General features: G+C 41.9%; 1 protein-coding gene across 1 annotated transcript in view; it reads left to right on the forward strand.

The window, feature by feature from the left end:
• The window catches only part of LOC127578251 (contactin-1-like), a 659394-nt gene that overhangs the window by 285668 nt on the left and 359853 nt on the right, over positions 1-13873 (forward strand). Inside the window, 1 exon segment of the mRNA XM_052030032.1 lies at positions 7783-7920. Within this exon segment, the coding sequence (XP_051885992.1) occupies positions 7866-7920 (55 nt within the window). The 5' untranslated portion in view covers positions 7783-7865.

Here is a 13873-nt window from a genome sequence, read left to right on the forward strand (position 1 = left end):
CGAGCCATCAGGTTCTCTTGCGTGGCAGATAAAGAAAGGCTTAAGCCCAAAGTCACCCTTGGGATTTCCTTCATGGGAAAGAGCAAGACAGTCGTTGCCTTGCCAGACCTTGAAACCTGGAGCAGTCTTCTCATCCCTTAGGATTAGTGATCTTGCTTTTTCCTAGATTCTCATTGAACTCAAGGGCACAAGCCATCGACTGTAATCTTCTAACCACATGCTTAATCCTTTTCCCATTCTCCCTTCTATAATATCTCTTTGCTTCATAATCGTAATGCACTTCCAGGGGTAACATTCCGCTCCAAGTCCTTATGGTCTATTTCCAACAACCAGTTGCGTCAGTGCCTGCAGTCCGTAGAGCTTTCATCACCTGCAATACAGCAGGAAAGTGTAATAGGCCATATGTCTCAGCGGAGGCAGCCTGCAAGGGTACTGAGGCAAGATTTTTGAGGATGAGGGGTGACCTTGACTTTGACTTTGAGAGCAGAGTGGGCTACATGTTGGCATTGTCTAGCAATAGATGATTAGGAGCCAGATGTGTGTCAGACTGAAGTAATTCTGTCTGACACGCACCTGACTCTTCATCAGGGCTGTTTTAGTTTTCCAAGCAGTCATTTGACTTGTTTTCTCGGCTTATAATTAAAACTTTGAAGAATAGGTCTGTCATGGGATCTTTTGGTTTCTGTCTTTGCTCCAAAGCTATGTATGAAAAATGTTGTGACGGTTTACTCATGCTCCATATTAATCAGCCATGCATTGTCAATCCCAGTCATAATCCTGCACATACCTCATGTTTGTCCAGTTTCACCTGTTGCCAATCTGTCCCAAGTGGAATTTGTCTTTGTAGATGCTGAAAGTGCTTTCCATATTGTACTGGTATAAACTCTGTGTAGATTTCTGTGATATTTAGCTTGAAATTTCTTAAGTTTATGTTTTTAACTCTGTCATCAATCATCTGACCCCACCAAAGAATGCACTAAATCCAAGAAAGATGCTCTTGCATAAATAGTCATAGAGTAATACAGCATGGAAGCAGGGCTTTCAGCCCAACTTGTCCATGCTAACCAAAGTGCCCACCTAAGCTAGTCCCATTTGCCCATATCCCTCCAAACCTTCCCTACACATAAATTATCCAAATGTCTCCTAAATGTTTTTGTACCTGCCTCAACTACTTTCCCTGGCAGCTCATTCCATATACACACCACCCTCTGCGTGAAGAAGTTGCCCCTCAGGTTCCTTGCAATTCTTTCCCCTCTCACCTTAAACCTATGCCCTCTATTTCATGCTTCCTTTTGCCTGGGATAAAGACTGTGTGCATTCACCCTATCCATGCCCCTCATGATTGGACACACCTCTATAAGGTCACCCCTCAGTCTCCTACATACCAAGGAATAAAGTCCTAGCCTGTCCAACCGCTCCTGATAACTCAGGCCCTCGAGTCATAACAACAGACTCGTAAATCTTCTTTACACTCTTTTTAGCTTAATGAAATCCTTCCTATACACAGGGTGACCAAAACCATGCACAACACTCCAGGTGCAGCCTCAATTGCAACATAATGTCCCAACTCTTATACTCAGTGCCCTGACTGATGAAGGCCAGCACGCCAGATGCCTTCTTCACCACCCTGTGTACCTGTGATGCCCGCAAACTATGTACCTGTCCTCCTAGGTCTCTCTATTCTACAACCCTCCCCAGGGCACTACCATTCACTGCATAAGTATACCTTGGTTTGACTTCGCAAAATGCAACACCTCGTACTCATCAAAAGGGAAGTTGAAGGGCATGCGAGAGTGAATATGTTGCAGGATTACAGGGAAATAAAGAGAGGGGAATGGGGCTGATGGGGTTGTTCCATTGGGGAGCTGGCGTGCATTTGATGAGCTGAATGGCCTCCTGGGCCGTAATTAGAAAGTACCATAGAACCAGAGATCAATACAGCACAATACAGGCCCTTCAGCCCACCATGTTGTGCCGACCTTTAAACCACTCCTAAGACTATCTAACCCCTTCCTCCCACATATCCCTCTATCTTAAATTCCTCCATATGCTTATCTAACAATCTCTTGAACTTGACCAATGTATCAGCCTCCACCACCACCCCAGGCAGCACATTCCATGCACCAACCACTCTCTGGGTGAAAAACCTCCCTCTGACATCTCCCTTAAACTTCACCCCCATTATCTTAAAGCCATGCCCTCTTGTATTGAGCATTGGTGCCCTGGGAAAGAGGCGCTGGCTGTCCACTCTGTCTATTCCTTTTAATATCTTGTATACCTCTATCATGTCTCCCCTCATCCTCCTTCTCTCTAATGAGTAAAGCCCTAAACTCCTTTAGTCTCTCCTCATAATCCATACTCTCTAATCCAGGCAGCATCCTGGTAAATCTCCTCTGCACCCTCTCCAACGCCTCCACATCCTTCCTATCATGAGGCGACCAGAACTAGACACAGTACTCTAAGTGTGGTCTAACCAGAGTTTCGTAAAGCTGCATCATTACTTCGCAGCTCTTAAACTCGATCCCACGACTTATGAAAGATAACACCCCATAAGCTTTCTTAACTACCCTATCCACCTGTATGGCAACTTTCAGTGATCTGTGGATATGAACCCCCAGATCCCTCTGCTCCTCCACACTGCCCAGAATCCTGCCATTTACCCTGTACTCCGCCTTGGAGTTTGTCCTTCCAAAGTGTACCACCTCACACTTCTCTGGATTGAACTCCATCTGCCACTTGTCAGCCCAGCTCTGCATCCTATCAGTATCCCTCTGTAAGCTTCGACAGCCCTCCACACTATCCACAACACCACCGATCTTTGTGTCATCTGCAAACTTGTTAACCCACCCTTCCACCCCCTCATCTAAGTCATTAATAAATATCACACAAAGTAGAGGTCCCAGAACCGATCCTTGTGGGACACCACTAGTCACAGCCCTCCAATCCAAATGCACTCCCTCCACCACACCCTCTGCTTTCTACAGGCAAGCCAATTCTGAATCCACACGGCCAAGCCTCCCTGGATCCCTTGGCCTCTGACCTTCTGAAGAAGCCTACCATGCGGAACCTTGTCAAACACGTTACTAAAATCCATGTAGACCGCATATACTGCACTACCCTCATCAATCTTCCTGGTTACCTCCTCAAAGAACCCTATCAGGCTTGTGAGGCAAGATCTTCCCTTCACAAATCCATGCTGGCTGTCCCTAATCAGTCCATGGTTCTCTAAATGCTCATAGATCCTATCTCTTAGAATCCTTTCTAACAGCTTACCCACCACAGACGTAAGGCTCACTGGTCTGTAATTCCCTAGACTATCCCTACTACCTCTTTTGAATAAGGGGACAACATTTGCCACCCTCCAATCCTCCGGTACCATCCCCGTGGACAACGAGGACTCAAAGATCCTAGCCAACGGTTCAGCAATCTCCTCCCTTGCCTCACGAAGCAGCCTGGGGAATATTCCGTCAGGCCCTGGAGACTTATCTGTCGTAATATTTTCTAACAACTCCAACACATCCTCTCTCTTGATATTACATACTCTAGAACATTACCCTCACCAACACTGTCCTCAGCATCATCAAGACCCCTCTCCTTGGTGAATACTGAAGAGAAATATTCATTGAGAACCTCACCCACAGCTTCCAGGCACCTTCGTCTTTAATTGGACCTACCTTTACTCTAGCCATCCTTCTGCTCTTCACGTACGAGTAAAAAGCCTTGGGATTCTCCTTAGCCCTACTCGCCAAAGCCTTTTCATGTCCCCTTCTCGCTCTCCTCAACCCCTTCTTAAGTTCCCTCCTTGCTACTCTATATTCCTCATGAGCCCTGTCTGATCCTTGCTGCTTGCACCTTATGTACGTTGCCTTCTTCTTCCTTTTCTTTCTTTTTCAATCTTTTTATTAGTTTTCAAATTAATACAGATTAATATATCAATGTTTATACATGTAATACAAAGAGATCAGGAGAACAATCATGGCATGGATAATCATAAAGAACAATAAAGTATAAAAAAAATCTGTAGATCCAACGATCTGTTAGTGAGTGAATATAATATAAAAGAAAATGATTTATTATAAAATATAAAAGAAAAAAATCCCCAAAACAATAAGAAAAATTATAAACAATATATGAAACGAAACTAAGCTAAAGAAAAAACAATTTAAAAAAAACAAACAGAAAAAAAATCTGGACTAAAATTTCTCAATAGAAACAGAGCAATATTATGTCGTCAACTCTGTTCCTCTAAATTGAAAGGTTATTATAAGGGGATCTATATCATGTGAAAATATTGAATAAATAGACTCCAAACTTCCTCAAATTTAAGCAAAGGATCAACAGTACCACTCCTAATTTTTTCCAAGTTTAAACATGATATAGTTTGAGATTCTTCTTCCTAACTAGTTGTTCCACCTCTCTCGTCACCCACGGCTCCTTCACTCTGCCATTCCTTCTCTGCCTCACCGGGACAAATTTATCTCTAACATCCTGCAAGAGATCCCTGAACATCGACCATATCTCTACAGTACATTTCCCTTCAAAAATGTCATCCCAATTCACACTCTCAAGTTCTCGCCTTATAGCCTCATAATTTGCCTTTCCCCAATTAAATATCTTCCTGTCCTCCTTGCTTCTATCCCTGTCCATGACAATGCTAAAGGTTATGGAGCAGTGGTCACTGTCCCCCAAATGCTCACCCACCAAGAGCTCTGTCACCTGACCCGGTTCATTACCTAAAACTAGATCTAATATGGCATTCCCTCTAGTCGGCCTGTCAACATACTGCGTCAGGAATCCGTCCTGGACACACTTAGCAAACTGCGCCCCGTCTAAACCTTTGGCACTAAGCAGGTGCCAATCAATATTTGGGAAGTTGAAGTCTCCCACTATAATAACCATGTTATTTTTGCATCTTTCCAAAATCTGCCTCCCAATCTGTTCCTCAGTATCCCTACTGCTACGGGGGGGCCTATAGAATACTCCCAGTAGCGTTACTGCTCCTTTCTTGTTCCTAACTTCCACCCATATTGACTCTAGAGAGGATCCTTCTACATTATCCACCCTTTCTGCAGCTGTAACTGTCCCTGACCAGTATCGCCACCCCTCCTCCTCTTCTCCCCCCCCCATCCCTTTCAAAACACTGAAAACCAGGAATATTCAATATCCATTCCTGCCCTGATGTCAGCCATGTCTCTGTGATAGCCACAATATCGTAGTCCCATGTACTTATCCAGGCCCTCAGTTCATCTCCCTTATTCCTGATGCTTCTTGCATTTAAGTAAATGCACTTTAGCCCATCCGCCTTACTACTTTTATAGCCTGTACTCTGCTTCTCCTTTCCTCAAAGCCTCTCTACCTGTTAGATCTTACCTTTCCCCACCCCCTTCTTCCTCTGACCTACTCCTCCGGTTCCCATCCCCCTCGCAAACTAGTTTAAACCCCCCTAAACCACCCTAGCAAACCTGGCTGCAAGGATATTGGCCCCCCCTCAGGTTCAGGTGTAATCCGTCCTCTCTGTATAGGTCCCACCTTCCCCTGAAGAGATCCCAATGATCCAAAAATCTAAAACCTTCTCTCTTGCACCAACTTCTCAGCCACGCATTTATTTGCCATCTCCTCCTATTCCTACCTTCACTATCACGTATCACAACCTTGTCAAGCAACATGAGAGTTCTGCAAGCAAGAATGAGGGATCACCTCTCATTCTTCTCAACTCAGATTATTTTCTGTACTGTACAGTTTGTACTTGTAACGACACAGAAACTGTCAGCATCTTTCAACGTTACTATGCGAAACTGACACCAACTTCTTGTGTCTGCTCATATGTAGTTAAAACACAAATCCAAAGGTTTCTACCATAGCCAGCTTCTCAGGGTGGCTTGCTGCAGGTTTAGCAGATGTGCTCAGCACTGAATAAGTGATTTGGTGTGACGTTTAGCTTTTTATAGACTATTCTGGTATAAACACCCCTGAAAATGTTTAATATTGTGAAGGAGTTTGAAACAATGTCCTGAGTCATAATTACTGCTGAACAAATTCTCTGGCCTCAAATTTATTTCTGTAAGTGTGATGTGCCATTACCTCCATTCTGTGATACAAGTTCCACTGATCTTTTTTTTAAAAAGTCTTTCCATGATATTTTAAGTGTCTATGAATCCCAGGTCTGTTTCCCAATCTTTACTTGGCTTTCTATCAAAATGTTTATGTAGTTGAAGACAATTATATCGAAATCTGGGCGCATGCCCCAAAGTATTTTTCACAAGCAGCAAGCTCACAATTGCTAAGCAAATCCCCGCCCCCGTCCCTCCAAAGCCTAAACTGTGCAAGTTTCTTACCTTGAGGAACATGGAGGCTAGAACACCGGAGGTGCTTAAAGAGGAGGTGGATATGTTTTTGAAAGATCAGGGAAATTGAAGGTTATGGTTATTGTTCTGGGACATTGAAGGTTATGCTGGTACAGAAGAGGTACTGAGGCCTGAGGCAGATCAGCCATGTTTGTATTGAATAGTGGTGCAGGCTTAAGGGCCAGGTGGCCTACTCTGCTGCTCTGTTCTTGCGTTCTGTTCTCCCGGTATTATAATGACAAGTGGATGCTTTCACACTTGCAGCTTGAAATTCTGCTGTAGACTAAACTGTACAAATGCTACGTTCATTCATCTGAACCTATTATTATTTATAGCAGAGAACTTGTTAAATTAACGAACATCCCCATTGACGGCTGGGAATTCCAGGGGAATGTATTAATGCCCACAATCCAACTGTGCGATTTCAGGACCTTGTCTGTGGCTTGCTTTCCTTTCATAAGATATAAGATATCTTTATTAGTCACATGCATATCAAAACACACAGTGAAATGCATCTTTTGCATAGAGTGTTCTGGGGGCAGCCCGCAAGTGTCGCCACACTTCTGGCGCCAACATAGCATGCCCACAACTTCCTAACCCATATGTCTCTGGAATGTGGGGGGAAACTGGAACACCCGGATGAAACCCACGCAGACACGGGGAGAATGTACAAACTCCTTACAGACAGCGGCCGGAATTGAACCTGGGTCGCTGGCGCTGTAATAGTGCTATGCTAACCGCTGCACTACTGTGGCTTGCTGCAGGTTTAGCAGATGTGCTCAGCACTGAATATGAGTCAAAGATATGTGTGACTGTAGTTACAATACAGTGGTTTCTTCAGCAGACATAGCATTGTGAAAAATTTGGGTAATCTGTAAAGCACAGTGTGGAGGCTAAAGTTTGGTGGTTATCAAATCTGGTTTGGTTTGATCATGGACAAGTTAATGCCTCAGGCAAAAGCTGCAAAGAGAGAATGTAAAGACTGAGGGGTTAAACTTTGATGGGCATATGGTCATTGTTGGGACAGTTAGTGGTCTGTGGGAGTGGGCTGTGGTGGAACAGTCAATGTGCTGTAGAGGCGGGTTGCTATGAGTGTGTTGATGTGTTGTAAGATGGGCTTTATCTGGAGAGTGGATGGACTGTATGAGTGGGCCTCAGTGGGATAGTTAAGGGATGGGCTTTGCTGGGTGTGTTGATGCCCTGTGAAGGTGGGTTCCGATGTGATAGTTCATGTACTATAATGTTAGGTTTCACTGAGTGTTGTTGAGGTGAGGGGTTGGGTTTCAATGAGAACATTAATGAACGGATATGTTATGATCTAATGCGATGAATTGCCCTTCATCATTTTTAGCTTTCGGATTCTGTGAGAACATTTGGAAACTGGTGAAACAGCCTGTGATGAATCCTGTGTTCACTTTGTCCTGTCTTATTTTTACAGGTAGACTGGTGAACTAACAACAGGGCCAGCAGGAGCACGTCACTTTGGAGATTAATGCCATCCATTTTGAACCAGAGCTGAGAATGTGGTTCCTGTTCAGTCATTTTTTTGCATTGTCATTCATTTTCTGCTCGGCAGGTAAGTTGAAGGTGGGGCGTGATATTGACGTGAAGGGTTTTCTGCTGCTCCCCTTGGCATGATTTCAGATGCAAAGCACGTCAAGGTCAGGACTGAATTTTCATGGAAAAGTAATCCTTATACCCACAGCTTCCGTTAATCAGTGGCCGTAGCAGTGGAATGATGAACAAATGATTGTGATTTTGAGTGCCATTGATCATTAGTCAGGTGAAATGAAGAGAAAAAGACACTGTTAATAGAAACCCTAACCCTGATTTGTCTGTCTGTTTGAGCAGTTAAGTCCTGTCTACTTGTGCGAAGTCTACTAATTCACATCAAAAATATTCCTTCTAGCGCTCATGCACTGAGATTGAAAGAAATGCTTTTATGAAGTCTGTTGGATATATGTCTTGATATCTGCATTGCAACTTAAGTATCTACCCTCTTTTAGCTTTAACTCTGTCAAGTACATCCATTGGAATAATGGGCCATTATAACTTCATTTAGATCATCTAAAAAAAAGCATCATTCGCTGATGATCACGGAGCGTCATCCTTCAGTGAAAATTACAATCCTGCAAAATGGTAATCTGTGTATGTGTCAAAGGTGCATCAACTCTCACAAAGCTGTGACGTTCTTCTTGATGGTTTGGCCTGCTGATGTCTTGAAGGTTCTGGTGGTTGCTCCATTCCCAGATGTCATCTGATCATAGCATCTGCTCGCATAATTGTAAAAATGTTAACCAAGTCAAAAAAAAATGCATTGTCCCTTAACTGCCCAGCTTTTCTTTTACACTGTGACCTTAGTGCATAGTAGTCCTGGTGCAAGTTTCAAGGCATGGAGTGAATAAATGTAAAGTAAAGAAGGTTGAGATTCATTGTTCTCAGTCTATAGATGCACTAATATGCCTTGGAGAAAGAAGAAAAACAATTTGATGTAACTGTATCAGCATGAAAAATGTAAAATCTTTGGTAACAACATGGAGTTGGAAGTGCTTGGTCCGTCAGATCCTGCTGAATATTGTCACTGTTCTTCCACTGACAAAATACAGGGTCATAACTAAAGGAATTCTTCAAATGAATGTGAACTTTATTGTATAAAGTACAAGGGTCTGTTCTTGATAAGTGGAACGTAATCTCAGTGCAAAACAAAACCATGTTTGTTGGCAATGAAGCCTATTAGTGAGTTATTGGTATACTGTATTTGACAGACTTGATTAAACAAGTATTGTCTTCTGGCTTTCCACACTGGGTGGTATATTGTGGGAAGACTATTGTTAACTCAATAAGTACAGACACAATAAGACCAGAGGGATTTCTGTTTGCATGTTTTGTGTTTCTAGATGGTTGTTTTATTGGTGTAAAATTATTATTTTAATATATATGTATATATCTGTGCTGTTATTCACAGCTGTCAGAGAGTGGGAATGTCACCAACTGGACAGGAATGCTCTGTGAATATCCAGATTTAAACAAGCCAAGGATAGTCTCTTCAATTCCATGCAGGCAGATTCCCTGCAGCTTTCAATTGAATATTTTCTCCCAGCAACTTCTAAGTGGTATATCTGCTAAATGGTGTCACTGCTTTTACTTGCTGGATTGTAATCTTTAACATGTTCTGAGTATTTGATCTCAGAGATGACAGAGTTAATACTTGAGGATGTGTGTATTTGAACCTACAGCTAGTGTTGTTAGAAATTTAAGTTGAATGTCCTAAGATGTAAATTGAAGAAAAAAATCAACAGTGAAAACATTGCTGATTGATGCCTCATGTATTTAAGGTTTCATTTTTCAGGGCCTTTTACCTTAGCTAACATGTATCTTTTTTAATCTTAATTAAATATGTCCCCTGGTTGTCAATGTAATCATAATTGCTGCAAAAGTGTTTTGCAATGTTACATAATGTGAGCCTGTGATCAATGGAAAACTGTGGTCTTTTGGGTGCTTCCTTGACATGTAGTCACATTAAATTGTTGAGATGTTCTTCAGAGGGAGGAATAGTTGTATTTCAGCCCAGCATCTGTGGTAACATCCATTGTTAATGTATTTGTCTTTGCAATGTGTTTGTTGAAATATAACATGAACAAGCAAGCTGATAAACCCATTAACTGTACAGTTAACACAATATATACTTGATATTTTAAAGAAGGTAGTGTTTATTTTAATACAGTAAGTGTATGTGATAAACCTTTCCTGAACTAACTCATTACCAGGAGGCTTCATTAGGAAGAATATAAATTTGACATGACTATCCAGGGAAAGGAGGGATATGGATGAAGAGATTTCATCCATATCCCTCCATTCCCTGGATATACAGGCAGAAGAGATTTAGTTCAATTCGACATTGCGTTTGGCGCAGGCAACATGGGCCTAAGGACCTGTTCCGGTGCTGTACTGTTCATTGTTGGTTAAAACTGGATGAGTTGGCATTTGATTACACTGGCATTTTCTGCAGTGTTTGGTATGTACTTGCTTAGGGACACACTACAAATGTGAATGCCAGCAACTGAAAGTGACTGTCTGTTTCAGTGGTTTGTGCTATTTTTTATGAAGGCTTTTACAGGATAACTGACTTGTTTTTTTGGTGAGTTCCCAGCAGTCCTATTCTACCACTTTGCTCTTGGGAGTCTGCTGGAAATGTCAACTAACTTGAATGCTCTCTTTGTTGGTGAGAGTGTGATTTCTGGAGCTCCTGATATTCAGTGTAACTGTACAACCAAACTGCTTGTTGGCGTTGATAGGAATTTTTCGTCATTTGTTGTTATACCATGGATATGAGATGACCTGATTTATTCAGAACATCTTCACGTTAATGTTGAACTGAATGATTTAATTTGGCGAAAGAACAAACTATATGTTCAAAACATTAAAACAAATGGATGTCACCCCATCCTGTACAAACAGCTACACTCTCAAATAAATGAGGCAGGAAATTTATCCCTGTTGCTTAACTTAGAAGCCAATAAAATACTAATGTTAAAGGGAATCCCTCAGCCCCTTTATTTATGCTGCATGGTATTTGCTGAAAGGGTTTTGCTTTGCCTTCAACACTGCAGTATAGCTGGGGATTAAAAAGCTTGGATCTTTCCAGTTGATGGCATATTGACCTTATTAGTGGAAAACTGCAGTTTGCTTTACGTAAAGCAGTGAAAATATTTTCAAAATTATAATGGACCAAGTTTTTTCTGAAGCTGAGCATCTTAGGGTTAGTACGCGTTTTGTGTTTGGAAGTGGAAGCTGTGAACAGCATTGAGGACCAGGAGGTATCTGGGACATCGGTGAATAACCATCATCTCCTTAACGTGTGAAGATGGAGAAGTAAACAGGCAATGGACTGAAAAGGAGGAAGTTTTCATGGATAAGTTCAGTGTCAAATCAGAAACACAAAGGCAAGTAAAAAGCCAGAGAGAAGAAGGAAAAAGGAAGAAAAATTCAAAGAATCTAAAATGACCGCACATTTTTTTTAGATGCTCATTTTCTGTGTAATTAATTGAGAGGCATTAATTATCACATCATTAAAAGGGTACTTTTCCAGTAAATGTTCTTAATTCAACAAATGCAAAATATATCAGTTGAATTTACATCAACAGGCATGTTGATCTGGACAGCTCTTGCCACAGTGGTTTGAGGACAAGAAGACAGCAGTTGGTAGCATCAGATTTTGGGCTCAGACTGAATTAATAGAACCGTTCTGCATTCTCAGTAACAGCTGATTAGTGTTGTTATTGACTGACTTGGCTTCAATAGCAACCTATTGTGAGAAGATCCTTTCTGGAGGAAGATATTGACTAAAATAGTTCCATGCTGTTGAACTGATCAGTTTCATTGATGATTGCAAAATTGCAGTCTCACTTTACTAACACAGTTATAATGCAAGTGTAGTGTGTTAGGAAAATGGAGTTCAGTATCTTTCACATTGCACAAGTAGATCCTTATTCCTGTTGAACTCGAACACTCCTTTGGCATTGAAGACACTGCCTGGTTTTATTTGGAAACAAAACAATGTCACGAACAACTTGTGTCATCAGAATATTTTCCTTTTAAGGAAATCTATTGAAGGCATACAATATGCAGTGACTAAACTCGCCAAATCTTGGAAAATCTCATACGTTTACGAATGTTCAAGTCTCTGCCATTGGATTACTCTTGGATTCTCTTGCTGCCTGTTCTGTGGATATTATGCATTTGTCCTTTGGTCAAGTACTTTGTGATTTTCAGCACCTTTACTCCTTTACAAATCATATGCATTGATTACTTAGGGACCTTTTAGTGAGGCAGCTGTTTGCTTGAAGCTCTATTAGACCTACTCTTCAGTTAGGAAAGAAGTGTCAGCCACTTGCTACAGGTAGAACAATGTGCTTATTACCATGTCTCAGAGTTGTAAACAAAATTAGTCAATTCTATTTCTCTTTCATGATGAAATCTGGAACTTTGGACTGAGGATGTACTATTGTTCGTATTTGTTCACCGAAAGGAAGGTGTGCATTTATATCGCACCTTCTGCAACTCAGGGCATCCCAAGGCACGGAACATTGAGTGAAATATTTTTGAAGTGCAGTCACCTTTCTGGGGAAACGACAGCCAATTTGAACACAGTAAGCTCCAGGAGGAGAATTGTGATTAATACCAGTTAGCCTGTTTTCATCATGGCAGATAAATGTTGAGCAGGGCAGGGATGATTCCCATCCTCCTCTTCAAATTGGTGTGATTTGATCTTTATTTCCATCTGAGGTGGGAGAGTAGGATGGTCAGAGGTGTCGTCAAAGTCGGAAAAAGTCAAAGTTGAGTTTATTGTCATATGGACAAGGGCATGTATGCGCAGGTACAATGAAAAACTTACTTGCAGCAGCATCACAGGCACATAGCATCAGATACACAATGTTCACAAGAAAAACAAATGAAACATAAATTATACAAAATTATACGAGAAAGAACACGATTAGAACAAAAAAAACCATTGTCGTGCAAAGTGGTCAAGATTTAATGTCTCTTCTGAAAATCCACACCATTGACAGTGTAGGATTCCCTCCAGAGTATCCATCTAGATTTCTTGTGCTCAGGACTCTGGAATATGCCCTGCCCAAAAACAGAAAATAAAATTAGTCCAGCCAATCATTTTATCATCAGAATGAAGGGAGGTTTTGTCAGCAGTGCAACCAAGAGACATTTACTCACCAATAACCTGACTCACTAATGCTCAGTTTGGGTTTTTCTGAGGCCACAGAACTCCAGACCTCAAGCCAGCCTTGGTCCAAACATGGGCAAAATAATACTAAATCCCAGAGGTGAGTTGAGAATTACTGCCACCGATGTCAGAGCAGTTAATCCAGTGAGGCAGAGTGGAACACGAGTGAAAGTCAGTGGCAGTCCGGGGAATACTCTTCACTGACTGGAGTCATACTTCACACAAAGGAAGATGGTTGTGGTTGTTGGAGGGTTACCATTTGAAGCTACCAGGCATTATTGCCAGAGTTCGTCAGGGAAATGTCCAAGGACCAACTAACTTCGACTGTTCCATCAATAGCATTCCCTCCATCAAAAGATCAGGAACGTGAGTGCTTATGTTCAATTTCATTCACAAACCTTCAGGCAATGAAGCCATCAGTACTTGCATGCAGCAAGACATAGGCAAGATTCAGGCCTGGGTTCAGGTGGCAAGTAACACTTGGGATGTACGAATGCTGGATAATGAGCTCCTCAATCAAGTGTCTAACCACCATCCCTTGAGTTCAAGAAGACAGCTCGCCACCACCTTCTCAAGAGCAGTTCAGGCTGGGCAGCAACGTCCAGCCTTGCCAATGAAGTTGACCATCACTGAGAGAATAAGGAAAACTTGAACATACCAGTTTCTGACTTTGGGATGAGAATGTTATCAACTAAGCCACAGCTGTCATTGGGCATCAGGCCAAATTGAGTTGCCTCAGGATACAACCTGACACTAGAAGAAAGGGTGGATTTATTAAAGATATTACCCA

Source organism: Pristis pectinata, chromosome 15 (assembly GCF_009764475.1).
Source record: "Pristis pectinata isolate sPriPec2 chromosome 15, sPriPec2.1.pri, whole genome shotgun sequence".
Classification (NCBI taxonomy): Eukaryota; Metazoa; Chordata; class Chondrichthyes; order Rhinopristiformes; family Pristidae; genus Pristis; species Pristis pectinata.